General features: G+C 42.0%; 2 protein-coding genes across 9 annotated transcripts in view; one reads left to right on the top strand and one right to left on the bottom strand.

Moving 5' to 3' along the window:
• Positions 1–329: 329 nt before the first annotated feature.
• itgb1bp1 (integrin beta 1 binding protein 1) lies at positions 330–5,140 on the top strand. The gene is made up of 7 exons (XM_083999006.1): positions 330–453; positions 1,833–1,948; positions 2,046–2,124; positions 3,119–3,249; positions 3,349–3,441; positions 3,827–3,976; positions 4,067–5,140. The coding sequence occupies exons 2-7, from the start codon at positions 1,877–1,879 to the stop codon at positions 4,136–4,138; spliced, it is 597 nt and encodes a 198-aa protein (XP_083855132.1). The 5' UTR covers positions 330–453; positions 1,833–1,876; the 3' UTR covers positions 4,139–5,140.
• A 559-nt stretch (positions 5,141–5,699) lies between these two features.
• Positions 5,700–25,848, bottom strand: part of asap2a (ArfGAP with SH3 domain, ankyrin repeat and PH domain 2a) — a 59,493-nt gene continuing 39,344 nt past the window's right edge. For 2 of the 8 annotated variants that reach the window (XM_083998436.1, XM_083998435.1), the window contains exons 6-27: positions 24,861–24,990; positions 24,416–24,501; positions 24,266–24,341; positions 24,057–24,143; positions 22,855–22,958; positions 22,095–22,164; positions 21,460–21,547; positions 20,415–20,463; positions 19,887–20,053; positions 17,798–17,931; positions 17,129–17,223; positions 16,149–16,338; positions 15,325–15,410; positions 14,725–14,840; positions 13,682–13,749; positions 13,467–13,574; positions 12,570–12,795; positions 11,612–11,764; positions 10,838–10,940; positions 10,265–10,323; positions 10,012–10,091; positions 8,616–9,392 (exon numbers count right to left, since the gene is read on the bottom strand). In XM_083998436.1, coding sequence (XP_083854562.1) covers positions 8,793–9,392; positions 10,012–10,091; positions 10,265–10,323; positions 10,838–10,940; positions 11,612–11,764; positions 12,570–12,795; positions 13,467–13,574; positions 13,682–13,749; positions 14,725–14,840; positions 15,325–15,410; positions 16,149–16,338; positions 17,129–17,223; positions 17,798–17,931; positions 19,887–20,053; positions 20,415–20,463; positions 21,460–21,547; positions 22,095–22,164; positions 22,855–22,958; positions 24,057–24,143; positions 24,266–24,341; positions 24,416–24,501; positions 24,861–24,990 — 2,875 coding nt within the window. In that variant the 3' untranslated portion in view covers positions 8,616–8,792. Of the gene's footprint in view, positions 7,825–8,615; positions 9,393–10,011; positions 10,092–10,264; positions 10,324–10,837; positions 10,941–11,611; positions 11,765–12,569; positions 12,796–13,466; positions 13,575–13,681; positions 13,750–14,724; positions 14,841–15,324; positions 15,411–16,148; positions 16,339–17,128; positions 17,224–17,797; positions 17,932–19,886; positions 20,054–20,414; positions 20,464–21,459; positions 21,548–22,094; positions 22,165–22,854; positions 22,959–24,056; positions 24,144–24,265; positions 24,342–24,415; positions 24,502–24,860; positions 24,991–25,848 lie in introns of those variants that run through there. The other 6 variants (XM_083998432.1, XM_083998434.1, XM_083998437.1 and 3 more) reach the window with 5 other exon arrangements.

Genomic DNA, 25,848 nt, shown 5'->3' with positions numbered 1-25,848 from the left:
ATCCTGTCATAGCTGCACTGTACTCTGTTGAATGAATGAGAGCGGAGACAGCACACTTCCGGTGGTGTGCCAAAACACCGCCGACGAGCATCGAGAGTGTTGACAAAGGTTCCGCCTGTTTTTGCTCAAGCGGAACGAATTCATATAAATAAAAAAACTTTAATGTCAAGTGGTATATAGATGTCATAACTAAATATAAGACAGTTTATTATCGCTCTCTCGACAACATATATCACCCATGTGTTATCCGGCTCGGTATTTAACATGAGAGCTACTTTTCTTTTTTTGGTTGGGTATTTCGCTGCGTCGCCTTTAAGCGGTGTTGGGTGTAGGCTGTGAAACTCAAAGCGAAGCTGCAGAGTCAAAGTGTAGGTAAACATAAAACCACGACTGAAGAGGGAAAAATTAACTTTCAAACACAACATTGAGACCCACTCAACACAGTCCACACAGGTAAGCTGTAATATATACAGGTGTCACGTAATAATAAACAGCGTTTTGTGTTTTTGCCCAACGCCCCCGCGAAAGTCGTCGGGTTGTCAAGTTGAGTGTGAAGATGAAATGCGGTGGGGGATGTTTAAGGTGGAGCAGGACGGGCTGCACTGCATTCACACTAACAGCAGTGTCTTCTGCTCAGTACGTGTGGTTAGATATTGAAAAGACATGGACTAATGTGACCTGTTGATTCTGGTGTATAATTTGTGTAATAGAGGCCTTTCATTTTTTTTTTTTTTTTTTTAAAAAGCTTAATAATAGGCTACTAAAGTTCACACCAGGGAAGATCTTGGTGCAGTCTCATCCTCAGTCACGTAATTCTGCAATACTCTCACTGACTGAGATGATAAACTGTGGTGAGAAGTTAAATAATAACCGGTACAATATATAAACCTTTCACTCCAGTAGTAGTTAATCTTCTCTTTATTAAAATGCAACCTTAAAATGAGCAGCAGTTGATCTAGCTCCTCTGACAGGGCGTCAATATTCACTCAGCATTGAAAGCACCATATTACTGTGTTATATTAGTGTGTTATATTGCTTTGTTTATCATAAAATTCACTTATTTTACCTGCTTTAATATTTTCTATCAGCCTCCAGCTGTTTCATGTGGAGCTAGGGAAAGTTAGAAAGTAAAATTATGAATGAAACATTGAGAAAGTAGAGCATCTCCTACAAAATAAAAGTATGCTCACTTGAAACTGAAAGTAAAACATACCTTAATTTTTTCTTTCATTTATTCATTTTATTTTGTTTGTTTGTTTTGTTTTTAACTTATCTTCTACACTTAGTTTTAACGTTTCAGGCAGCAGCCACTATTTCTGAAATGTTCATTTAAATTTTAGCACTACTGGATATATTTTTAAATTGACATGGCTAACTAAATAGGTGAATTCAGACCTAATAACCATAGCAACTGTAAAAAAAAGAAAGAAAAAAAAAGAAAAAAAAAAGAAAAGACACACCCATGTCTCTTTGACAATTGAAAGTTATACTCTGATATTGTTAATCATATTTGTGGTTTGTGGTTAAATTCCTCTGGGTGTGTGATGAAAACTATGACAAGCAGATCTCTCCTGCAAAACAAGTAGGGCAGATTAAATCAATTCTAGCTATCACTCCTAATTTAAATACTGAATGGTTTTGTAGCAGCAGACGATAATTTAGATCGTGTAAAGGATGACTGAATAAAAGATTGTGTAGCTTAAGCTCTACACTCTCATTTGGTCATTATAAAATATTTAGACGACACCGCCCTTAATTATTCATCACCTCTGTTCGAGACTTGAGACGGCAGCTCCGTCTTGTGTTTAACACTGTTCTCCGTGACGATCCAGATCGGGCAGGGCTGGAGGGCTGGATGCTGTCGTCATGGTGAAGGATGTTCCGGAAAGTCAAAAAGCGCCACAGCAGCAGCAGCTCACAGAGCAGTGAGATCAGCACCAAGAGCAAGGTACAGCAGTGAGCACACACCAACAGGGAGTCAGAGGGAGGGAGTCGTCTTGTTGAACTCTGCTAACACCCCGTCCTGTGTCCGTCTCTCTCTTCAGTCTGTGGACTCCAGTCTGGGAGGGCTCTCCAGGTCCAGCACCGTCGCCAGCCTCGATACAGACTCCACCAAGAGCTTAGGTCAGTCAACAAGCTCATGAAAGTCAACAAGTCTTTATCTGCGTATATCCTCCATTCGCCTTCCCTGTTATCCGTCTTCTTTGTTAAAGGGATACTTCAACATTTTGGCAAATTTGCCTATTGCCATAATCCCTATAGTCATAGGAGTTGGATCATTACCTTTAATTATCGGTGCATGTTGTTTTGAGATCCATGGGGCAGAGACTCGAGCTGCTCAGCGAACACAATGGAGGTGAATGGCACAGGTAGGGGACCTGTCCCTCATCACACTCATCAAATACACAATCCCCAACAACTATTTCTTAGCGTGGTGAATTTGCAGGCCACAACTTCTCTACGAAAGCGTTTTGGTGTTGTTGGATTGTGTATTGATCTTGACCTGTACCATTCACTTCCAATGTAGATCCAATTTAGCTCTAAAAGAACATTACTTAAAAATGAACTTCCATTAATCATGATGTGTACTTGATATAAGGATATGGGTTATAGAGTCAATTAATTATTTGTGGATGGGTATCATTATATTATGGCTCCTGGTTGGAGCTGTCTTGTCTTGTTATTTTGTTGTTGTGTCAGTCATGTAGGCTATTGAATGTATGTAATGTTGTTGGGGTGTACTGTATAGTATTGTTTTGTATTTGTCTACATGGTTTACATTGTCTGTATTTATTTGTTTGGGTTGTTTTATGTCTATTGTCTGTATTGTCCAGTGTGAATGTGTATTCTTTTATTGTCTCCACGTATATGTTTTGGACCCCAGGAAGAATAGCAGATGCTATGCAGATGCTAATGGAGATCTTAATAAACATAAACATAAACAATGTGTTCGCTGAGCAGCTCACGTCTCTGCCCCGTGGATCTCGAAACAACATGCACTGATAATTAAAGGCAATGAACCTACTTCTATGACTATAGGGATTATAGCCGTAGGAGAATGCCAAAATGTCGAACTGTCCCTTTAACCAACTCATTGTTTGACATGTGGCCCCTTCAGGTAACAGTACATCTGATACTTGTGCTGAGTTCCGGGTCAAGTATGTGGGAGCTATTGAGAAGCTGCAGTTTAACATGAGCAAGACCCTCCAGGAGCCTCTGGACCTCATCAACTACATCGATGCTGCTCAGGTGAGAGTCTGAAAAAAGACAGGGACACACTTCAAGTAGCAATATCTGCTTTCAGATACAGAGAAAAAACACTAATAATATCCTGCTCCTCCTATATAGCAAGACGGAAAGCTTCCCTTTGTCCCTGGAGACGAGGACATGGTCCTGGGAGTGTCCAAGTACGGCGTCAAAGTGGCCTCATTGGACCAGTGTGTGAGTAGTGCAGGATTGGAAAAGTGATATACTGTGTATGAGATTGAATGCTCATTGATTAGACTCTGCAGGACTGCTGGGTCATCAATGCAGCCAAACAGCATCATGGCTTATGAGATTCAGCAGCAGTTAATATTTTTTGATAAGGTTCTGCACGAAGTTGCTGACTCTGATATTTCAGCAATTCCCCCGATCTTCCATCCACTTTATGTGAACTAATGCAGAGTGAACTGAGCTTCCTATATCTCCTATAGCCGAGTTACGGTATCAGAGAATTACATCCAAAACCACTTGAATGGAGAACGATCAGCTTCCTCACCCACTTAGCACAATAGGAGAAATACATATGATTGAGTTAGTAATAAAAATGTTTTCCCACGGCCAGGATGTGCTGCATCGCCACCCTCTATACCTGATAGTGCGGATGTTGTGTTACGACGACGGCCTCGGTGCAGGGAAGAACCTCCTGGCTCTGAAAACCACCGATCCAAAGCAAGAGGAGTGCAGCATCTGGGTGTATCAGTGCAGCAGCTCGGTAAGTGGGACAAGAGTTTGAAATGATTGGGGTTGTAAAAAGTAAAATTAAAGATTTGGAGTTATTAAAAAAACCTGTCTGTGATCCCAGGAGCAGGCTCAGTCCATCTGCAAAGTGCTGTCGACTTCTTTTGACTGCGCTCTGACGTCAGACAAGTCCTGAGGCCGGCGTGATGGACGGGAGCTGAGATCCGTCTGAAGTAGTAGAAGAAGTGAAACAACTGAAAATGCAACTGCTAATAAGAAAACCACCATATAGCTGCCAAAAAATTGTGACAATTTCCCCTTTTCTCTCACCAATTCCAGTGTAAATCCGCTCTGCTGTTCTGTGTTAGTTCACAGGAAAACATGATTCAGGCTTTTTTTATTGATGGCAACGTGTCACATTCGGTACGGTCACCTTCCCACCATTCTCCATCTGAGACAGAACGACTGTGAAATTATCTAACTCATATCCCCCGGGAATCAGTTTCTTTTACCTCACCCGTTTCTCGACCTTTCAAAATAAGGTGAAGAGCAAAAGGTAAAGTTTAGTCGCATAAAAAACAAAAACAGGTTTTGTCACACTTCTTGTCGCAGCGTGACAAGGGCGGCTCCTGTTTAATATAAATTATGGTACAAAATCTTGATTTTCCGGCCCATCTCCACCCAGCTGTGTCAGCATATGGTGATTCATGGGAGACATTAATCAGCGGAGAAACAACATGGTACACAGATTTGAAGACGTGTTCACACTTTGGTTGTCTTCATTTGTGGTTCAGAAATATTTTTGTGTGTTTTCTTTTTGAACAACAGTATTGGTACAATAGAAGTAACTATTTGACCAGAGAGTACGTTACAGAGGCTTTAATTTTGTGACTTATGTGAGAGGAATCTTACTTTTTTCATGACTATTTTGACTTTTATATTCTTTTGTTTGAAATTTCTTTACACTGCAAAATTTCTTGGTACCAAAAACTTGATATATTTTCTGATTTGTTTATTCCTGATTTGTATGTAGTGATTATATATGCACCAATTCATTAGATTTTTCTGACACCAGAGAGATATATTAATCAGCTGTAACATGAGAAATATTTTTGGAGGAAAAAAACATGTTTACATTTGTGGTACTAACTTGACTTGACCTTGTATATAATAGTAACCCATGACCTCTGTTTGTCCTTGGTTCAGTTAAGATTCAGTTGAAAATGTGACATTGAGGTTATGAAAGATCTGGTACAATATTTTTTTTTTTTTATATTTTACTCAATAAAGTTTAATTTCTCATTTTTATGTCAGCTGTCTTTACATTTGTTTTGTCTTTAATTATGAATAATTGATACTGCTTGTGATTATCATTACTTAACTGTTTTTTTTTTTTTTTTACATTTCCTCCTCAAACTACAGTATGATGATGCACATTTTCTCTCTTCAATGAATTTAGAAATGTGGATGCGGGCATGTTCAAGTACTGGCCATAAGAGGGAGCTCTTGATACATCATTAGACTTTTATTTTGAAAAGAATCATACTATTGAAATGGTGTTACAGTTTCAAAATGCAGGTCATTAGCTTAAAGTGGTAGGCTTGTGCTTGAAGGTGTTTAGACCAAAATACACCACTCCACAAAAACACCCATGATGTGCTGCCAGCAATAATTACATTATACAAAAATAATTATAATTTGCACAAATGGATCCAAATTTATTTTAATAGCTTTAAGAATCAGACCACAACCTTGAATGATTTCATATTTTATTATTCCAGTTTCATTTTCCCACTTTCTTGCACAATAGAGTTAAGAGTTGATGCAGTGACAGTTAATGAGAATGAACTGAGTTAATTTTCCCAGTAGTGTGTGAGTGTATTTGTGTTTTCAGCACACACACACCCACACATTACTCACACATACACACTCACAGGTCCAGCTGAGGTCTTCTCTGTAACTGCTCCTCACCACAGTGCATTAAAAGACATTTCTTGGCCAGGTTAACTCTGCTCTTTTTTTCTTAACATTTAAATATCAACAAAACAAAACCAAATCTATTTACACGAATAGATTATTAAATCCTCCTGTTTCCAGTGAGTTCATATTCAACATGGTGAGGAGAGTGTGATTCAGCTGTGATTCACGTGCTTCTCGTCATTCACAAATCCATGGAAGGCTCTGGTTTCAGGTTAAATGCCTCAATATCAACATTATGAACAGGAAGAAAGTTGCTCTGCAACCAAAATGAAGTTAATTACATTGTATGTTTTATATTTACTCCATAACACTATAGATAAACTCATCTTTCTACATAATGGAACCCCAGAAATGTACAAATATGAAAGGCTTGAGCTGTAGGAAGGATATTCTTTTCTCTATCTGGTTGTATTGAGAGTGTGGAGATAAGAGACTCAATTTAGCTCATTTGTGAACAAAAAGAGAATCAGCTTGTCAGTGGGAGAGCTCTAAAAGGCAAAAGGAAGCAACAAAAGTCACAGCTAACTCTCGCCTTTCATTACGCTCACTTTTTTTTAAAAAATGTCCCCTTGCTTTAATATTCGGTCATTCGCAGCTTATTCTGTGCAGACGACACATGCACACACACAAACACACACACGCTTGCTATTCCTCTAATAAGGCAGATGACAGCTGAAGACAGCCTGAGGTGTCAGACTCGACATAAAGGTAATTACCGACTGCAGCAGCTCCAGTCAGTGTCATCATCTGACCTAAAACAGTACGGGAGGAAGAAGTGGGAGTGTTGCGGCTGAATATCATCCTGAAATAGTACAGACAGGAGTGTGTGTGTGTGTGTGTGTGTGTGTGTGTGTGTGTGCATGTGTGTGGAAAAGCATTCATGGAAGAAGCCTGACATTGAATTCATTTGCAGCTCTGTTACTCTACGCACACACACACACATACACACCTGAGAGAGCAGGTTCTCCCAGGTGCGATTAGTTGAAGGCTATTTTTACATGCGGCCTTCTCCTTTCAATGCCGGTCTGTCTTTGAAATGGGGACAGGGAAGCGCTCCCGTGGGTGCAGCTTCTAGCATATTCTGGGGTTAACTTAGCACCATTAGAAAATCCTCCACAGAGGAGGGAGGGCGACCACAGAGTGGAAAAGTTGCACCTAGAAGCAAAGGTAGGCGTTTAAAGAAATCGCTCATGCACAGGTGGAATGTAGGCATGTGGACTAAATGCTCACTTTTACAGTTGTTAGTAAGTTATAATACATTGCTGTAGTCTGTCAGTACTATCACTTTCAGGACTGTTTGTACATTGCAACTGAACAGAAAACGGGAGAAATGAATACTGTACATACAACCTTCATTATGTCACATGTCGTCTTATGTTGTAACAAGGATAAAGACAAGGAAAGTGCATTTATTGCCAGAGGTCATTCACTACAATCATTTTGTTTTCTTTGCTTTTTTTTTTTTTTTTTTAATCTTAAATGTCGGCGTCACAAACATTAACAGCAAGCATTAAAATCACATACGGCCCCCACGAGTCCTGCAGTGGCACCTGGACTCTCTGGCGCCCTGGAGTGAGTCTGCCTCAGTTCAGTTGCCATGACGACAACCCTTCCCAAAGTTGCAGCCAAGGTGATGATAACAGCGGCAACACTTCAACAACAAGCACACCGATGATGCCAGTGATGATGATGATGATGATGATGATTTTGACAACTAGACACTGGGATGATGATGATGGGCGTTTTATTGGCCGACAGACACAGACGAGTGAAGGAGGAGGGACGCTGTATCCCGGGACGCGTCCTGAGAGTCGGAGTGACCTTTTTTTAGTCAGCGATGAAGTGTACAAATGTGACCGGAAAGGCTCCTCTTCTCATCGGGTCTCCGTCGATATGGCCCACCTGTGAAGAGCGAAGACAGACAAAGATAAATGGAGGCTACAAGACAAAATATTTTCAGAGTAGTGGCCAGATTTAGCTCTTTTGGATTAATATCATTTCACTAATACACCAAAACATTAAATTACTCTCACAAGTCGTCTAAAGCACAAAAACACAACCACAGAGACTAACTAAAAAAATGTTCCAGTTCACTGTGATATTTCATCTCAAGGATTCAATCTTGATTCTTGAAATTCTAAAATAGTTCTTTCTACATAGTGGAAACTAATTACACCAGGCTGAGAAAAGTTATGTTCAGTCAGAAAGTAACATAAACAACACCTGTTAATCTGAGGAATAAAAAAATACACTTATCTTAAGTAAGTGTTTTTGTATTTATGCAAATCCCATATTTATTTGCTATACGCAATACAATTTATATAAAATCAAAATTGAATTGAAACTGGAGATCAGTACCAACATCTAAACCACATCTAAGGGGGGACTCATACAGTGGACCTACTAAATGAGGCTAAATCACAAAAACTATCTCTGTACCACATTTAAAATGACTTTTCTTTTACCTCAAGAGAAGACATTACTTATTATGTCCTTTTAAGTAATTTTTAACATCTTCTATACCTGAAAAAGAAAAAGCTAGGACATGTTGGTGCTCCACAAAATTTCTGTACAAGGGTAAAAGTCAAACAGAATAAGCAATGGTGTTACGAAGAGATGATCCAGTCTGATCAAACAGGAAAACATCCTTCTTTCATTTAGATTGATTCTCTTTTTTAATATTTTTGGGGAAGAATCTCAAAATGAAACTTTACAGCTTGAGTCACACAACCCGCTAACTTCCCAGCTATGAGAATTTCACAATTTCACTTCCAACCAACGCGCCACAGTGAGTGACACTCGCTGCAGCTGAGCTCATCCTGTTTGTGTTGCCCCATCATCACTGAGCTTTCATGTCAATATCGGAGACGCTAAGCGAGTAATAAGTGGTCTGACGGCAGGACAGGGAGGAAGCGTAGTGGGAACCTCGGGGGACTTTCGGGTCCTCGCAGACACAGTGAGTGACTAAATACGGTCATATCTGCAGAGGTGGCCCGGAGGAAAACAAGTTGCAGCTGGTCGACGTTCACACAAGGGGCTCCACAGAGGAAGCAGCAGCAGGCGGAAAAAGAGGAGGAGGACGAGGAGAAGGAGGAGATTTTGGGGGGGTGGTGAGGGGGTTGAAGCGGCCAGAGTGAGGTCATGGCTTCTTTGCTTTTAGTCTCCATGGTTACTGAGCACATCCACATGGTGAAAACAGAGCAAGAGTGGGACATGAGATGAACTGGGAGCTCTTTGTGCTTTAATCTAAGATCATACGCAAGCATCCGAAATGTAAAAAAGAAAAAACAACAACAACAACAACTGTAAAACCACAGTGAGTGTCTGCTGCTGTCTGGAGAGATACTGACCCACCACTCCTGGTCCTCCTCTCCGTCCACCACGATCACCTCCCCCTCAGAGAAGGTCAGCTCGTCTGGGTTGTCGGCTACACAGTTGTAGATGGCTTTCACTCGCTTCGGCCTCTGTTTCTGAAAGAAGAGACACAATGAACCAAACATGCTTCACACAGTCAAAGTCATATCTTCTCCCTTTGTCCCCGGCTCTTTTGTTTGTTCTTGTATTAATATTTTTTTGATTCGCAGAGAGAAAACTGTATTTTTATTTAGGGAGCATAAGAGTTTAACAACCACTGATTCATCCATAATGCATGATAAGATGGAACTGGTGCAGCACAATCTCTGAGACAAAGAGGCACAAAACAAAGACAAAGAAAAGGCTGCTGTAATCTTAATGTTGTGCACATGCTGACAAACTAAAATAAATGGCCTAGTTATTGTTTAAGAAAATATTAACCTCCCTCTCCCACTTTAAAATCCCCCCCCCCCCAAAAAAAAAACAGAGCTACTAAAAACTGCTTCTCCACAAAAACTGGAAGAGTCCAGGAAGGAAATTTACAGCCCAAGTGGACACTGGAAACACTGAGACAATAGGTCACCGCTGGACAGGAGGGAATTACACAACACTAATAACAGAACAAACCATGACTTGTTAAACCAGCGGCCAATGATTCAGTTGAGTCGTATGAATGAATGAGCACTTCACGCCGTGATATCTGGATGATGTTGAGAGGAAGAACGAGCGACTCACCGGGTAGGCCTTCCTCGGCATGGGCGCTGGAGGCAGAGACTGACCTATGGAGTTCTGGGGGCATCCTGGCACTTCCTTAGCTGGAACAGGAAGAGGAAATTATGTCACGCAACGACAACTTAACTTTCCACGTTTCCACACAAGAAACAGGATCTGACAGATAGCAAAACAACATGTGCGTAACTTTGCGGACACTGGAACATCACAGATTAGGACGAGGCGGACGTTTCACCTCTTTTATCTATTGACTCACTTGGTCTTTCGATAGACTGTGTTCGGTTTAGAGGGCCTCTGCTGAAGCTCTTATCGTTGCTGGAAAACAGAGGAATGTGAAAAATGCATCATCATCATCATCGACAACAAAGTCACATGAAGACACAGCAGTCAAAAAGAAAGCCGTGCAGCTCTCAAAGCCTCTTCGTGGCAGATTTATTGCAGCTCTGGCAGCCATGAGGGAGGGAAAAAGACAAAAGAGCAACTGTGAAGGAGAGTTACTGCTCGTTTGTCTCGTCACTGAGCTTTAGCCTGGAAGCTAATGAAGCGGCCGAGCAGCAGACATGCAGGCTCGTTTCTCTTGGGGAAACAAACAGCGCATTACAAGACAAGTGTTCACATCAGACAGATACACAGCCCGGGGCTACCGCATGATGTTCCTGGGTATGTGTATTGAATTATCTGAAACTGCTGTCTTCCACTATAAGCTGATGAAGCTGCTGGGGCGATACCACTGAACTCACCCTGGCCACGATTGTGTACGTGGCAACATTTCATTAATGATACAGCTCACATCTGAAACACTGTGTTAGTTTAGGTTTAATGTTCTCACCCTCCAGGGGATTTGGGCGGCACCGCTCTGGACCCCAGTGGTCCCTGGTTTGACTTGGACTGTAGGCTCATAGCTTCCATCTTTGACACAGGAGGACACAGACCTGGGACACACAGCAACACACCTCGCTTACTTTAATTCGTTTGACACTGTCTTATACCCAGTATCTCTGAGGTTTCTCTCTCTGTCCTCAGACATGTAGCATCAGTCTACACGATCAAGTGTTTGGTGAAAGTACATTCTGCATTCAATCACATACAAGGACCCTTTGTAGGGGTTACAGGGTAATTATATCTTTATGAATTATTATCATTTTGGCAAATTCATATAAAATCAAACTTCCTGAATAGACAAAACTCAAACACAGCACCTACCTTACTGCTGGTCCAACTCATTAAGAAACTAAAAACATTCACATGCTTCTCTTTTATGACACACAGTCAAAGAGGAACTATGCAAGTCAGTCCCTTTTTTTGCCGTTTTGGTTTTAACTTGATTTGATTTTGGTCGACTTTTTTTCCTCTACCGAGCTCTCCCTACAGTTTCGGGGTGCATATTTTGTCACTGTTGCACCCTGCAAGCCTCCATTCTCCTTGTAAAAAGTCATTTAACCACCACAATTACTCCAAGGGTGTTTAATTAAGTTGCAAATCTTGCATAGTTCCCCTTTAATTCCTCAGACATAAACAGAGGAATGACTTTGAATCTACGACCACTTTCGCTTTGGAAAAGGTCCAGCTGGAGAGGGAAGAAATGTCGGAGGTCTGTCCATACCTCCAGTTGAGGTAAGTCTCATCGGGGGAACAGGGGGGTGCATGTTGGGGGGGTCTGAAGATGACCTCTGTCGCCCCACCATGTCTATAGCACCAGGTTTCCAGCCGCTGGACACTGGAGACTGACCGATCCCTCCCAGACCGGATAACTGAACTGAGAGAGAGAGAGAGGAGATTATTGAGAGAGAATGCACTGCACTTTGCCAAGACCAGCGTCCACTTTAAAAGTTGTTTCCATTTGAGCGTAATTGAGAGCGACATTTAATGGGGAGAGGGAATGTGCAGAATGTGGAGGCTGGGGGCTGCGGCGAGGTGAGGTGGGCAGCACAGCTGGTTGTTTCTGCTCCGCTCTCTTGGCAGCTCTCCAGGCAGCCGCTAATGTTGTTAAAGACTGACTGTGGCCGACTTGTCACAAGCCGGTTACCCTAAAGAACTACAGTGAGGTTGTTTTTTGGCAGCATAAATACAGACTAAAAGATTGTAGATCAATCAATCAATATCAGAGCTTTTTAAGCACCTGTCTTTTTTTATGAAGTTAAAAAGTGACATCCCAAAACCACTTCTTTTCTGCATGGAAAGAAAACACAGCCTTTTGATTTGAGATCATTTGAACATGCAGGGCCAATTTCCCCTTGTAAAGAGGTCGACAACTCTCTGGAAAAGCAGCCGTGCCATCTGTCTGCAATGTGACTTTTCTCTGCTTCTGTACCCAGAGACATCTGTGGTGTTAAAACAGGTCAAAATGTCACTCACAAATCACAGAGTAATTAACATTCAGGCCATGCCAACCGCACACACACGTGCAGAAATGAGACCTTCTTCGTCAGTGAGGCTGTTCCTCTTGGGCACATTTCAGAAATATCATTTCCAAAGGACAAAGAGGTCAGAGTAAGGTTATCAGATTTAGCTGGACTGCTATTTTCGCCGCCAATTGCTGATAGCGCCGTGTCTGCCATTACCCAGGTTCCTCGGGGGCAGCGGTGGAGCAGAGGTGTTGCCGGCGGGCTGAGGCGAGTTGCTGCTAAGGATGGTGCCGTAGGTCTCGTTGTTAACCAGGTTGGGCATGTAGGCGCGCTGTTTGTCCTTGGTGAGGCTGATGGCGTCGCGGCCTCCGGGGCCCAGGTTGGAGTTACTGCTCGGGGTGTAACAGCTGACCGGGCGCTCGTCTCTCCGATGAGGGCTGGGCTGGAGGGGCAGCAGAGGGTCAGTGAGGACACACAGCTACAGTGTGCATGTGAGGATATGACATTGTGATTACATGACGTGAAAATGTAACAGGTCAGATGTGGTTCGTCAGATTTGATCACTTTAGTCTGCTGCCATACTTCCGTCTTGCATGATGATGATTTGGCCTGGTTCTGAATCTTGTAGTTTGTTTGTTTTTTCACCATTACTTACCAACAGTCATGATTGTAATTATTTAGCAAGTCCACTAAATGAATCATTATACATTTATAGATGTATTCAATTACAACAGGTTATCCTATAAAAAATAGCAGTTATAAAACGATTTGTTCAAAAATTTGAATGTGACTGATTAAAACTGCACTTTAACAATTAGTTAGTTAGTTTTTTCTCATCCTGTACTGAGCCTCTTTGGAAATCCTTTGGAAAACTGAGATCTTCTAAAATCACGTTTTGTCTAAACTGGCAAACATGTCCAGTTTCACTGAAAAATGTATCAAAGGCAATCCTTTTTTAACGCCTCAGCTTGCCTCCATGAGCTGCAGTATTTGTCTTTTTCTTAAAACCTAAATCCTTGTTTTCTTGCCCATTCGTGCAGCACTTGCTTAACTCTATAAATCTATTCATAAATACTGTATTACCATTCGTTCTCTCACACAAATCTCACTCACCTTCTCATCCAGATCTTCGTCGCTCTCATCCAAGTCTTCGTGCTGCAGACACCATTCATACTCGACGTGGACGTGGGCGTTGAATTTCCCTGCCAAAGCCTGGTTCAACTATACACACAAACAAATCCACATACATGCAAACATGGATGAGTGACACAGTTTCTGGGAGCGATATGTTTGCAGGAATAAGCCGTGTCTAAACATAGTGAGCTCACCAGCTCCTCACACTGTAGGTGTTTGAGCCTGCGGGCGATATCCAGTGGTGTTTCCCCAGCCTCATTAGCTGAAAGGGAAAACAACAGAAACATATAATCACTGTTGTATCCACATGCCACATGAGCACAAAGACTCAGCCCATTTTCTTTAATCCCGTTTCACTGTGACTTGAGAAATGTGTAATTAGACTGTTTCCCACACTGAACAGCTCTCTGGTCTCTCTGTCCTACTTCTCTATCTATCCATTATCTGGTTGTGTTGTTGATGTCAGAGCGAAGCAGAGAGATTAGTGGTGTGAGAAAGAGTTGCCACGGTTTTTTGGTAAAACTTGCACGCCTGGGAACTGAACCTGATGGACTTGGACCAAGAGGTGTTTGTGTGAGAGTGAGAGGATGAGGGGCATTAAGAATTAGTGTGAGACAACGGTGGAGGAACCTTCTGCCTCAGTTAAAGTAAAGCTACAACACTGTAATACAAATGCTTGAGTATTAATATGCAGATGTATTCAAAGTTTAGATATGAATTGTTATCAGTTAAGCATTTTTAGTTAGTTATTAACTGCCACAGCTGGCTAATTGTGCAGCTCACTGAGCTAATGTTGGATAACTGATGAGCAGTTTAGATTTAAGGGTAAAAAGGGTTCATACAATCTATCTACTAATAACATAATGGTGAAAGTGCTGTTCAATCAAAACATAAAAATGATATGATACCTCAAATTTCAAATGGTTGTTAAAAAGTATTCTGGTCTCACTCTTGATTATAATACTAACTGAAACACACATTATCCATTTTTATGTCCATTTTTCTACAATTTAAGTATTTATTAGCTAAGACAGTAACAGATGAGCCAAACATAGTATTAACTCACTGCTTAGAAACTAGCTAGCTACCCATCACCCATAAATTTGTGATGGACTGATGAATAAATGGCGCAGCTGCATCCAGGTGTGAGAAAAGAAAAAGACAAGAAAGGAGGGAGGGGGAGGTGAACAGTGAATGCACCATGGCCATCCTGTTCACTGCTGCTGTGTTTCCTCACCGATCTCTATGGAGGCCTTGCCCCGCAGCAGTAGTTTCAGACACTCGCTGTTGTCAGTCAGGCAGCAGTAGTGCAGCGCTGTGCTGCCTTTGGCTGTCTGCTTATCCAGATTCAAACTGTCAGGGGACACAGACGGAGGAAGACTATCAATCACAACAATACAGGCACGAAGCACCTCTTCTGTCTAGCATCTATACTGAATATGTAATGTCCTCCAAAAAAAAAGAGAAGGCCTTATCCATATTTATTTCTGCAGCTATGTAATAAGCAGAATATTTATGAAGGTTTGAATCAAGTATAAATGAGAACAGAGCCCTATAGAAGAGGGAAGAGACAGAAGAGGCAAATAAATACTTAAATCCTTTCAATCGAAAGAAGGACTGAAAATGGAGAAAAAGTTCATTCCAATAACCTCTGTCAATAAGCAAACTTAAAAAGCAGCTCTTAAATTTGCATTTCAGTTGCATGAGTCTTTGTTATGGTGGTGTTTCCAGTGTTGTTTGCAAAGTCGAGTGGACCGCCAATATCCCTTCCTGCTTTTCACATTCTGTCAGTAAAATACATCTGGAGTGAAGCATGAGCGCTTGTGTGTTAATTAACCTGTTCTGAGTGAGGAAGTCGACGATGTGAAGAGACGTTCTGTCCACCAGCCTGACTGCAAGATGAAGGGCCGTCTCCCCTTGTTCCTGAAATCAAAAGATAAAACGTTTGCACCTAACTCCTGGTATATACAGTATAAAATGAGGTGCTAGTATAGAGTCATGGAAGAAAGTCAGAAGCAATAAAGACTCTTATTATGAAACTATTATGACTTAGAAGTAAAACCCCTGGAAAAACTATTAAAGCAGATATCAGCTTCACGGCCGTTTCGGCTAATGCTGCGTTCAAGGCAGGCTTTTGAAACCGTAAGTTACAGCTTCAAGTCACAACTACGACTTGGTAGCGTTCCAGGTAACCCGTAGCTCGTGTTTTTACCATCCTGTTGTCTGTGAAAGTTCCCTATAACGGCCACTCGTAACTTCCGACCCGTGAACTCGTACCAGATCGAACTGGTATGACTTCACAGGAAGGAAAAACACAAAGTACGAGTTTCTTTGAACGCACCATGAGTTAGCAGCCCCCGCCCTTGTCAGGCATCAATTGGTCCTCGTGCTACGTCACCACATTCACGCGCATCCCTTGGCTGCACACACAGCCCTTCATGCCGTTCTCTCTCCTCATTGGATAACACTTGTATCCCACAAGGAAAATTTTCTCCTCGGGTTACAGCAGAGCAGAGTGACGGAGAGACTCGTGTTTAGGCTGAAATACTTCATGTAAGTGATTGCTGACGGAAAATAGGACTATTTAGGACTTATATTAACAAAAACATTCCACTGATATCTGCTTTAAAATTTAAATGTCGAGCATTAATGTGTACTGACGTGTCCGTTGGCCAGAGGTATGGGCTCCATGAGGTCCACTCCCTCGGCGTAGACCTGGATGAGGGAGAAAATGTCTCGAGCCTTCACTGCGTCGCACAGCGTGTGGAGCCGCGACGTCGCATCGGGACATTTCTTCCTGGCGAAGCGCTTCTCTGTGTATTTGGCCGTGATGAAGTCTTTCCTCGCCTGCCTGGTGGAAGACGTGTGGAGGAGGGAGGTGTTCACTTACAGCAGGTAGATAAGACTGCATCATGTATGTGTGATCGTGCAGTTAAGTCAAAAATAGAAAATACACTAAATTTGATTTCTTGTGATCAATTGATTGCCCTTTCAGTCCTTAATCAAGTGTCATTGTAAGTTTAAAGATGCAAGAAACAGCATAAAAATATAATATTTTGTTCTTCATTCAATAATGTATGACATTAAAATACACTTGAAACTTATCTCCTCCCATGGTGGATATTTTAACGAGGGAGAGAAGCTACATTGTGTTAGCAGGGTATCAATAATGTGGCAGATCCAAAATAACACATATTATAACACAAAATTTGAAATTCTGCCTAAAATCCATTCTGTTTCATTTGAGAAAAATATATAAGAGCCTAGTTAAGAGGAACAGGTGCAGAAAAGCAAACACCACCACTTCTTAATGCTCCTCTTGTTATGTCTATCAGTGGCTCCTGCCCTTTGTTTGACACGTGACACATGGGCACCATTTGAACAGCTGTGCACTGTGTTAGGTTTAACGTCACATGATCCTTTTGCAATGTGAAAAGTGTTGTAGCTAAAATATGTAATCAATAGAAAGCTGGGTGAGTTTGCTCATTTGCAAGTCATACTGTTAAGAAAAAAAAGAACGGGTAATCAATAAGATTAGATGTGTCAGTGGGCTGTGGCAGAGTGTAAAATGAGACAGGCAGAGGAAGAGCGGTATCAATGTAAGAAGGGAGGAGGTGGAGAGAGATGAAGGGTGGACTTACATGTCACTGGCTGGGTTGGGTTTCACCACATTTTCAGCACTCAAACAAGCCTCCATGATTTCATTAAAGCCTGCATTCCCCACATTCTTGGCCAGCTGTGGAGCGAGCACACACACACACACATATTAAAACTAGTTATATATCATTTTCTGCACCACATTCATTAGTTTTAAAAGTCACCAGTTCAACTCACTCCTCCATCAGGATGCAGTGCAGACTCTATGTACGTGGAGCTTCATAAACTGCACACCACCCGTCTAACTGTGGCCAACATGACGACGTCTTAACACCAAGCAATCATGACTGCAAGCATTTAATCCCGACTGTCCCAGGGGCAGTAAATCTCTTCACCAAACCGTCATTAGAAAAGTCAAACAAAATCTCAGCTATTTAGAGTGGGGAGGTTTTCCAGGGGCGTCGGAGAGGGGGAACACAAGGCCAAGAGTGACGCTCTTCACCTTCCTCATCCTCACTTTCACCTCCTGTCTTGATTTACTGTCCCCCTCTTTCCCCCCTCATCCCCCGCCTAGCCCTGAATTTTATCCTGCCCTAAAAATCTCCAGAAAGACTTCTATGGAAAAATCAATACAACAGGATGACGCAAACTTCAAGAAAAACAGGGGAAGTGAGGGGATTGAGCGAGAAGACCAGGCGCCTAAAGTGATTTACCAAGAGCTCTGAGGTGCTGAGTACATCCAGAGTGAGGGACTGGATCCTGGAGTAGTGGACTCCCAGCTCCCTGTGGATCCCTGAACATTCAATACAGGTGAGGATGCCCAGGTTGGTGGACAGCCACGTCGGGTCTGAGAGAAGGTCGACAAAAAAAAAAAAAAGGGGGGGGGGGGAGAAAAGACACGTCAGGGAAAAGAGGGAGAAATTACTGTGTGTGACACGCTGTCCTTGAGCAAAAAGCAGTAAAGCAAGAAGTCATTTCTTGAGCATGTGAGCCAGCTTTGATGTTTCCTTGTGGAAAGCGGTGGACTCTGGAAATGTAATAACTGTCTGGAGGGTTTACTATCAGACAATGTCAGAGGAAGCGAGAGAGCCAAACTGTAAGTCTGGCCTAGATACACTGTATATCTGGCTGTAAGTGTATGTCATATAGAGCTCATTAAAATGCTGCGGGCAGGACTGGAGAAAAATTAAAAATAAACGATTTGAGTGAACAGTAAATCTCCATAAATGAAGACGATCCAGTCTGCGAGAGATTTCTCATTTTCTAAATTGAGGAGTTTAGGGACCATACCGGTGGTTTTGCAGTAGTTTCACTGGTTTTGCTTTAGTTCATAACTATGCACATAAATCACTCATAACACTTTCCCTATGCAACCGAACAAACTTGTGAATAGTTTCCCTTTTTTTTCCAGGCAGCAACTCATTTCTGTTTGTTTCAGAGTGTCTAGATTAACTATCTATTGCAGTTCATACTGTATATCAGTGGATTTATCCTTTCTACCCATCAACATACATGGAAAGTGTTGCTGCATCTTTTTGGTGAGAGCTGTGGTGCAGTTGTCACTGATGGTTTCAACAGTTCAACAGTTCAATTGTTGATCAATAACCATAACTCTTTATTAATCCCCCTATTTTAGGAGAGGTTGTTTGTAGCCCCTTCCTCTCCATATTATATTTTCTTATTCCGTGGTGTTATTGGTGAACTCAGCTTCCCCATCTGTGGTTGTGGTCATAATGGTTTGAAAGTTGAGCTAAAATCTGAACAGGTTTCTAATGTGATTGTCCTTGTCTTCCAGGTGGGTTCAAGCCAGGAGCAGGACAGATGTCACCTATTCACCAGTGGACCAGTTGGTCTGATATGAGGCTTGGTGGGGGGACAGGATGGATCTGATGTGCTGCCTGACCAGCCTGCTGAAGCACTTCATTAAAACTGCTGTCAGGCCAGTGGCGCAGGCATCATTTGAGGGAATTTTTTGGCACAGGTATCATGGTGGCAGGTTTGGCACATTTGGTAGCAGCAGCCTGTCACATAGTGTAAAAGCCTCTGCACAGTCCTTGAGTGTGCATCCAGGTATGTGATCCAGTCCAGGGTCAGTCTCTGCAAGGGTCATTATCACAGACCTGTGGCAGGACTTGGTCGTCTGTGATGGCATCTGTGAAGTGGGTGTTGATGTTCATGGTGAACTGGCATTGAGCTGGGAGGGAGAGATGCCTCCTTGTGTGTGACATGTTTCTCTTTTCCCAGGATTTCTCAACATCAATGAAATGTGATTTCAACCACAGAGCTGTGGATAATTGCTGTTACATACTGGCTGATCCTGTCATATTATTCAAAGTTACTGCTGCAGTGCTAAAAAAACAACACCTCTTTCACTTTGAAATACAGGTGTGGCTCCAGCTGCAGTGTAATGGCTGCAGGTCTTAAACCAACAGAACACCAATACTGAAAACTTCAGATTATATTCAGTGACATGTGAAGGATATTATTTTTACAGCAACATTTAAAGGAGGTTTAAAGTTTTCTGTGTAGCAAAACATGGCTTCTGGCTGGGAGTAAATGGGCAGATTGGAGGCTACAGTGAGTCGCTATTGAAAAATGACAGGATGGGACGGGGCTAGCAAGTTCTGTGATGTGTTTAAGAACAATCTGGTATTATGAATTCAACATTCGGTGTCAAAAAATGTTCTCACAAATCAAATTTAATACATTAAATGATCCTTTTACGATAATAAAATCTGTTTTGACTCTGTCCTGTCCATCGTTTGTGAGGAGTCAGTTTTCTCATCTATCTGTGTCACTCACTGGGGGCTCCGCAGTCGCAGCACACGTCATTTCCCGTCATCCTCTTGACTTCTCCGAGGATCGCCTTGGTCAGCTCCTGCACGATGTTGTTCTCGCCAACATGCTGGTCCCCTTTGAAGGCCTGATTCAACGCCTCCTCTTTACTGTTCTGCAGCACCGAGATCCAGCTGGAAGAGGGACGACACCAGACAAGACAGGAGGGAGGGAGGGAGGGGCGCACAGAAGATGTGAGTAAGATAAGAGTCAGAATAATGAAAGAGAAGAAGGGAAAAGTAGAGGGAGGAAAAGGGAAAAGTAGGCTGGGAGGCGGGGACGGGGGCAAGAATGAGAGGACAAAAATGGGGGGAGTGAGAGTAAAAGGCATTTAGTGGGCAGGGGGTGGGAGGTAAAGACAAGGCCAAGCGTCTGACTGGGTGTGAGGTAGGAAGTGTGTGGAAAGTGGTCGAGGTGGTAAACAGGATGCACTTAGGCGCGTGCACACACACACACACACACACACACACAGGGAAGGAAGGAACAGGCACTTACATCTGACAGTCCTGGTCGTCCTCGGCCTGAAAGTGATACGTTCTGTCGTCTAAAGGATAAAATAAATGAATGGCAGAACAGAGGAGCGAAGTGGGAGAGGAAAGAGAGGGAGGGAGAGAGGGCATTAATCCCAGAGCAGCAGAGATGAAGAGATTAAAATATCGTACTGACAGGTCAGACCGAGCCTGAACTCCTGCACAGAAAACAACTGAACTTGTAGCTCCGGTTTCTGCTTTCAGTTGGGAACGTGAATCACTTACTAATAACCAGGTAGACTGAGGTATTTTTACACCACTGTATCCAAGCAACATAAATGATGTTGTTTCTTCAGTGGCTGAAGTTACATCTCTCCATCACACAGCCCCCATCTCTTTGTAAATACTTTACTATTGATGCTGAATAGCATTTTGTGGGAAAGGTCTGCAAAGTGTTGAACCTCAGAACTGCTATTTGATTCATTTGTTACAGAAATCAATTAATTTGGGATGGCAAACCGAGAAACGTTGCCAACAATTATTTTCATCATCAATTAATTTTCCGCTGATTTCAGTTAATTAATCTAATGAATAAAATATCAAAGGTGAAAACAGTTTTGCAGCCTGAAAAACGAGTAAAATGATCAATAATCAAAATACTCACAAATGTAATTCAATTACTGATGAAAATTAATGAAAATAAAAAGTGATCATTTTAATCCTTTTCAGCTGTAGAGTATTTTTCCACAATTATTTTACACTAGGGTCACAACTATCTCCTAAATTGAGGTGTGCAGAATTTGTCAAGACTTATTCCTTTGAAATGAGCTCATCCACAGTTTTCTGCTACTTGCTACACATTTGATTTCCAGTTGAGCCACTGCTGCCTACCAGAATTGAGCTAATTAAACTGAGGTATTTGAGTGCAAGAGCAACAGACTAGAGAAAATGGGGGAAAAAAACGGGAAAATTGCCAACAACAGGGAGTAAAAACAAAAAGATACAGAAGGCGACCTATAAAATGAAGAGGAAATAGCACAAGTGGTAAAAGGAAGGAAGGAAGGACTTACGTGATATGAGGTCAAAACTCCTCTTCTCCTCAGGATTGTGTTTCACCTGGCAGGTGAGCAGGTTGAGTTTAGCCGGCGGCCGGTTCGCCTGCCAGAGAGAGAGAGAGATGAAGCACAGAGACGAAGGGAGGGTGGAGAAACGCAACAGCATAAATGAGTGAGCGTGTTATGTTTAACCGTATCTGACTGCTGCTGGAGCCAAATTAAACATCTGATAAGCCGCTCTGTGTGAGACAAACCGTGTTGGCGAGAGCACCGGACTGGCCCAGAGTTAAATCTTTATATGGGAACAAACAGAGTTAAGTGAGACTCTGCTGAGGCAGCGATGTGAGAGGAATGCTAACTTGTGAACCCGGCCTGTGATCTCCGCTGCTCGCCGGTAATGCATTCACGGCTAATGGGGGAATATAATGACCAGCGAGGGAGAGAGGGCCGGCAGCCAGGACGCTGAGACTAATGTGGGTGAAGGTGGTAAAGAGTAAATGAAGCATGTGTGGAGGTTAGTTTGTGTGTGTGTGTGTGTGTGTGCGTCAAGGTGAGTCTCAATCACACCATCCACACCGATCCAGTCCCGTGTTCGGTCGAGTTTTCACAGCACAGAGACGAGCGAGGAGAAGGTGCGACTGTTTGCTTACTGTGCCGTGTGAGATGGTGAGGTATCCGTTCTTCGCCGTGCACTTCCTCTTCTGCCAAACCTTCCTCAACCTGCAAAACACAGAGTGACACAGTGATGAGAGTGTCACATGTTCAGTTGTACAGTGAGTCAATATACATTTAAAATAATCATATGTTACAACTGGGATGCCCATGCATTAGTTATGACACAGGCTGAGCAGCATATGTCTTATAAAAATGCTGCAGCACTGGTTCTGGTCTAGAGCTGAAATAAGTTGATTAATCACTTGAATGAGAAATTGAAATGATTTTGATAAACAATTTGTGTTTTAATTTTTCAAGCAAATATATATTCTCTTGAAGATTTGCTGATTTTATCTGATTTATGTTAAGTTAAAATATCATCTTGAGTGAAGCACTGTATTTAATAAGTATTTGAGTATTAAGTAAACATTTAAAATCTGTTTGTTTTTTCCCATGTGAATATTTCCATAATCATTTATGAGAGCAAACTAAACATATGTAGCTTATTGTACACATTTGTATACAATAAGAGAAAATATCATGGGTATTTTTCCCTATTTTTGACACTGATAGACTAAATAACTAGTAACTAAATAACTAAAGTATTAATCAAGTAAATAATTGGGATTGCAGTATTCAGATGACATAAAAAACACAAGTTTATCACTAAAGACAGATAAAATTTATACACACATTCAACTGCAAAGTTACTGTACATCTGATCTTTGCACACAGTTAATTAAAAAACAAACTCACCCGTCACTTTTCTTGTAGAGGTAGCCACTGCGCTCTGTGCCGTGCTCCTTGTTGCCCTGTGGCTGGTGCAGGCTGTAGGTGGTGCTCTGCCGCACCTGAGAATCCTGGGAAAACAAACACACAGAGACACAGACAGAAGAGAACAGAGATGAAAAACTGAGTTTTTACTAAAATATTGAAAATTACGCAATTGCTGATTAAGGAGAATTTCAGGACAAGTATGAACGACAATGAGAAAGAAGGCTGCTGCTGTGAGTGAATGATTTTAACACATGAGGGAGGGGTGGGAATAAAAGGAGCCCTGACATAAGCCGTCATTAGCATTTTGTTCTCATTAGTAATTCTGAAAAGATCAGAAGAAACATCACATTTTGATCCAAAGACCAGATACAATTTTAAGAGATTTAATCTTTACTGAATTAAATGGATTCATCGTTTGGATTTTCAGGTTTGACTGCAACATAACAGCAGCTACATCAAAAAAAGAAAAAAAGAAAAAAAAAGACCAAACAACAGTCAGGATGTTTGAGTGATGTCATTTCCTGTGTGGAAACACTACGGGAAGCAGAGAGGACGAGGAATGATTTCATTGGTGTGTGCCTGCCATTATCAGCAAGCACACACGGCCAACAGGATAATCTCAAGCGTTTGGCACTACAGTTATTCAAATTTCAACTAACTGCCCTTACTAAAGTAAACCACAGAATTTGAACATGGTGATGTCATAATTGAACAAACACATGAATCAGAAATAAGACAAACCACTGATCTAAGCACTACAACTTTAATGACACCAACGTGAACACAGGAAAAGGTTTTTTTTTCAAGAAATCCACTTACTCTCCTAGACTTGTTTCACAAAAGACGAAGGCAGCAGAGGAGAGAAGAGAACAATCTTCAGGTGAGACCAGGAGCTGCTGCTGTTTTTTGCAGCTGCATATTTAAAGTTCACTAAGCTCAGGGCAGGGGTCGGCAAAATCTCTTTAATCCACTCAAATGTTTAAAAAAAACAAAGCATGTACTGTAAGATGCAAACAGGAAATACTGAAAATCAAGACAGATTAAAACTATTTATTTTGTTTTTTCCTTAATATAAATATTCAGTCAGAAATCTGCATCTCTAATTGGTGTGGGACCTCAACCCTTTGTCCTACATAAGTGAATTGCAGTGTGTGTTCCCCCGGTACATTTGTGTGTGTTACCTCTTTCTGCTCCACCTGTAACGCTGACTTGAGGACGTCTCGTAACTGAGTCAGCTGCTTCCGCTCCTCATCCTGCACCTGTTTTATCTGTCGTGAGGGAGAAAATGAAAAACAAAAGGACGGGAGAGAGAAGAGAGGAGAAACAATGAGTGAATCACAGAGGAGGGAAAAAATGTGAGCGAAGTAAACAGAGCTTCTGGGGTTCTCACTGTGTGCAGATCTGTGGCCAGTTTCTCTATAGAGGGCTTCAGGTTGTCCACAGCTTTCAGACCGTCCTGAAAGAAACTGAACAAGCGGCACATCAGAATCAATTTTCGAACTCTGCAATAAACAACTTTTTTCACATTTTGATGTCTTACTTGCACTGTGCGTGGAAGTACTTAATGAGATTCTGCAGCAGGTCGACCCCCTTCTTGATTTTGATCTCGTTGACTTTGAGAAGATACTGCGAAGATTGAATACAGATCCAGTGAGACCAGGTTCAGTCAGAGGCAGAGGCAACGCAAGCTCCATCTTAAACATATACTTCCCTTTCATCTCATATCTCCACACAAGCAAGAATCTGCAGCTTTCAAGTGAAGCTTAATTAAAGTACTGTAAAGCATAGAAAAGTTGCAGACAGAACAGAAACATACTAAAATGTAATGGGTTGCATTTCGAATGACTCAACCTAAATGTATGATTTTTGCAGGACCTTTGATTTTAAAGTGCTTTGCAATGTTGAAGCTGCAGTTTTCATGTGTTATCGTGCATTTATTTACTTTTCATTATTAATCTGAAAAAACACCGATCAGCTGAACTAACCTCACACATCTGCAGCTGGAAGAATCTCCTCTCTTTCTCCATCTCTTCGGCGATTTCCGCCCCGCTAATCTCCGTCCTGATCATCCCGTGCTGCCTCGCGTGCTCCTTCTTCTCCTTCTCAATCTTGGTGCTGTCAGAAAGTGACATCACAGGAGTCAAAGAGCACGCCGCGCACACATCCACGACAGCACCGCAAAACGCACAGAAAGCTTAGCGTTGTGAAAAATCAGCTCTGTTGTTGTCTGATGAAGGGACTCTTTGGGAGAGCAGTGAAATATTACAGATGAAAGTCATACAGTTATCCAAAAACACATGCTCTTTCATAGGGAGGCATGGTGAAGAAACTATTCAGATGCATAGGAAACAGATTTTACTAATTGTAAAAGTATCTAGTGAACACACAAAAATTTCCCTGTGAACTTCAAATAACACAGACAATATTTGAAAAACTTAGCCAACACCTGTTATTTCTTACTGATAATATATGAGGCTGGTCCACAAAGCAGAGGGAAATGGGAAGCAGATGCCAGGCAGTAAGGAAACAGTTTAACTCAGACGTCCACATCCACTCACACTGTTGTGATTTTGGATTCAAATTCCACAACAGAAATCTATTTCCATGTGCACCAAGTATTTCGGTTATGTGACATTGAGTATCTGGATTATTTTAGGTCTGTGTTGCCTGACAGTCAGAACCCAGGGCTGATTTTTCACAAAACGTTGACTACACATACAGTATCTCCCACAGGCAATCAGGAACACGCGTCACAATAAGGAAGGGATGCACGAGTCCATGCAAAAGGGCATTCTTTTTTTATATGCTGTTTTTTTTATGACAGCATATCCCCTGCAAAAAGGATGCAGCAGTTTGTTCTCTACCAGAGAGACGGGAAGGAGCGTGTCGGAGCTGGTGACTGCTGGCTGTCTGACAGCTGTTTCATGTGCATCTGGACAGAAGTCAGCTCCCTGATCTTCAGCTGTGTGATCT

This window comes from Trachurus trachurus (genome assembly GCF_905171665.1).
Source record: "Trachurus trachurus genome assembly, chromosome: 22".
Classification (NCBI taxonomy): domain Eukaryota; kingdom Metazoa; phylum Chordata; class Actinopteri; order Carangiformes; family Carangidae; genus Trachurus; species Trachurus trachurus.
The sequence above is the reverse complement of the archived record's forward strand: the minus strand, read 5'-3'. Positions and strand labels throughout refer to the sequence as shown.

Bases quoted from the DNA above. Each gene is read 5' to 3' on its own strand.
- itgb1bp1 (XM_083999006.1), top strand. From the start codon at position 1,877: ATGTTCCGGAAAGTCAAAAAGCGCCACAGCAGCAGCAGCTCACAGAGC. The intron at 2,125-3,118 runs GTCAGTCAACAA...TGGCCCCTTCAG, and splicing joins AGACTCCACCAAGAGCTTAG to GTAACAGTACATCTGATACT. The intron at 3,442-3,826 runs GTGAGTAGTGCA...TCCCACGGCCAG, and splicing joins TGGCCTCATTGGACCAGTGT to GATGTGCTGCATCGCCACCC.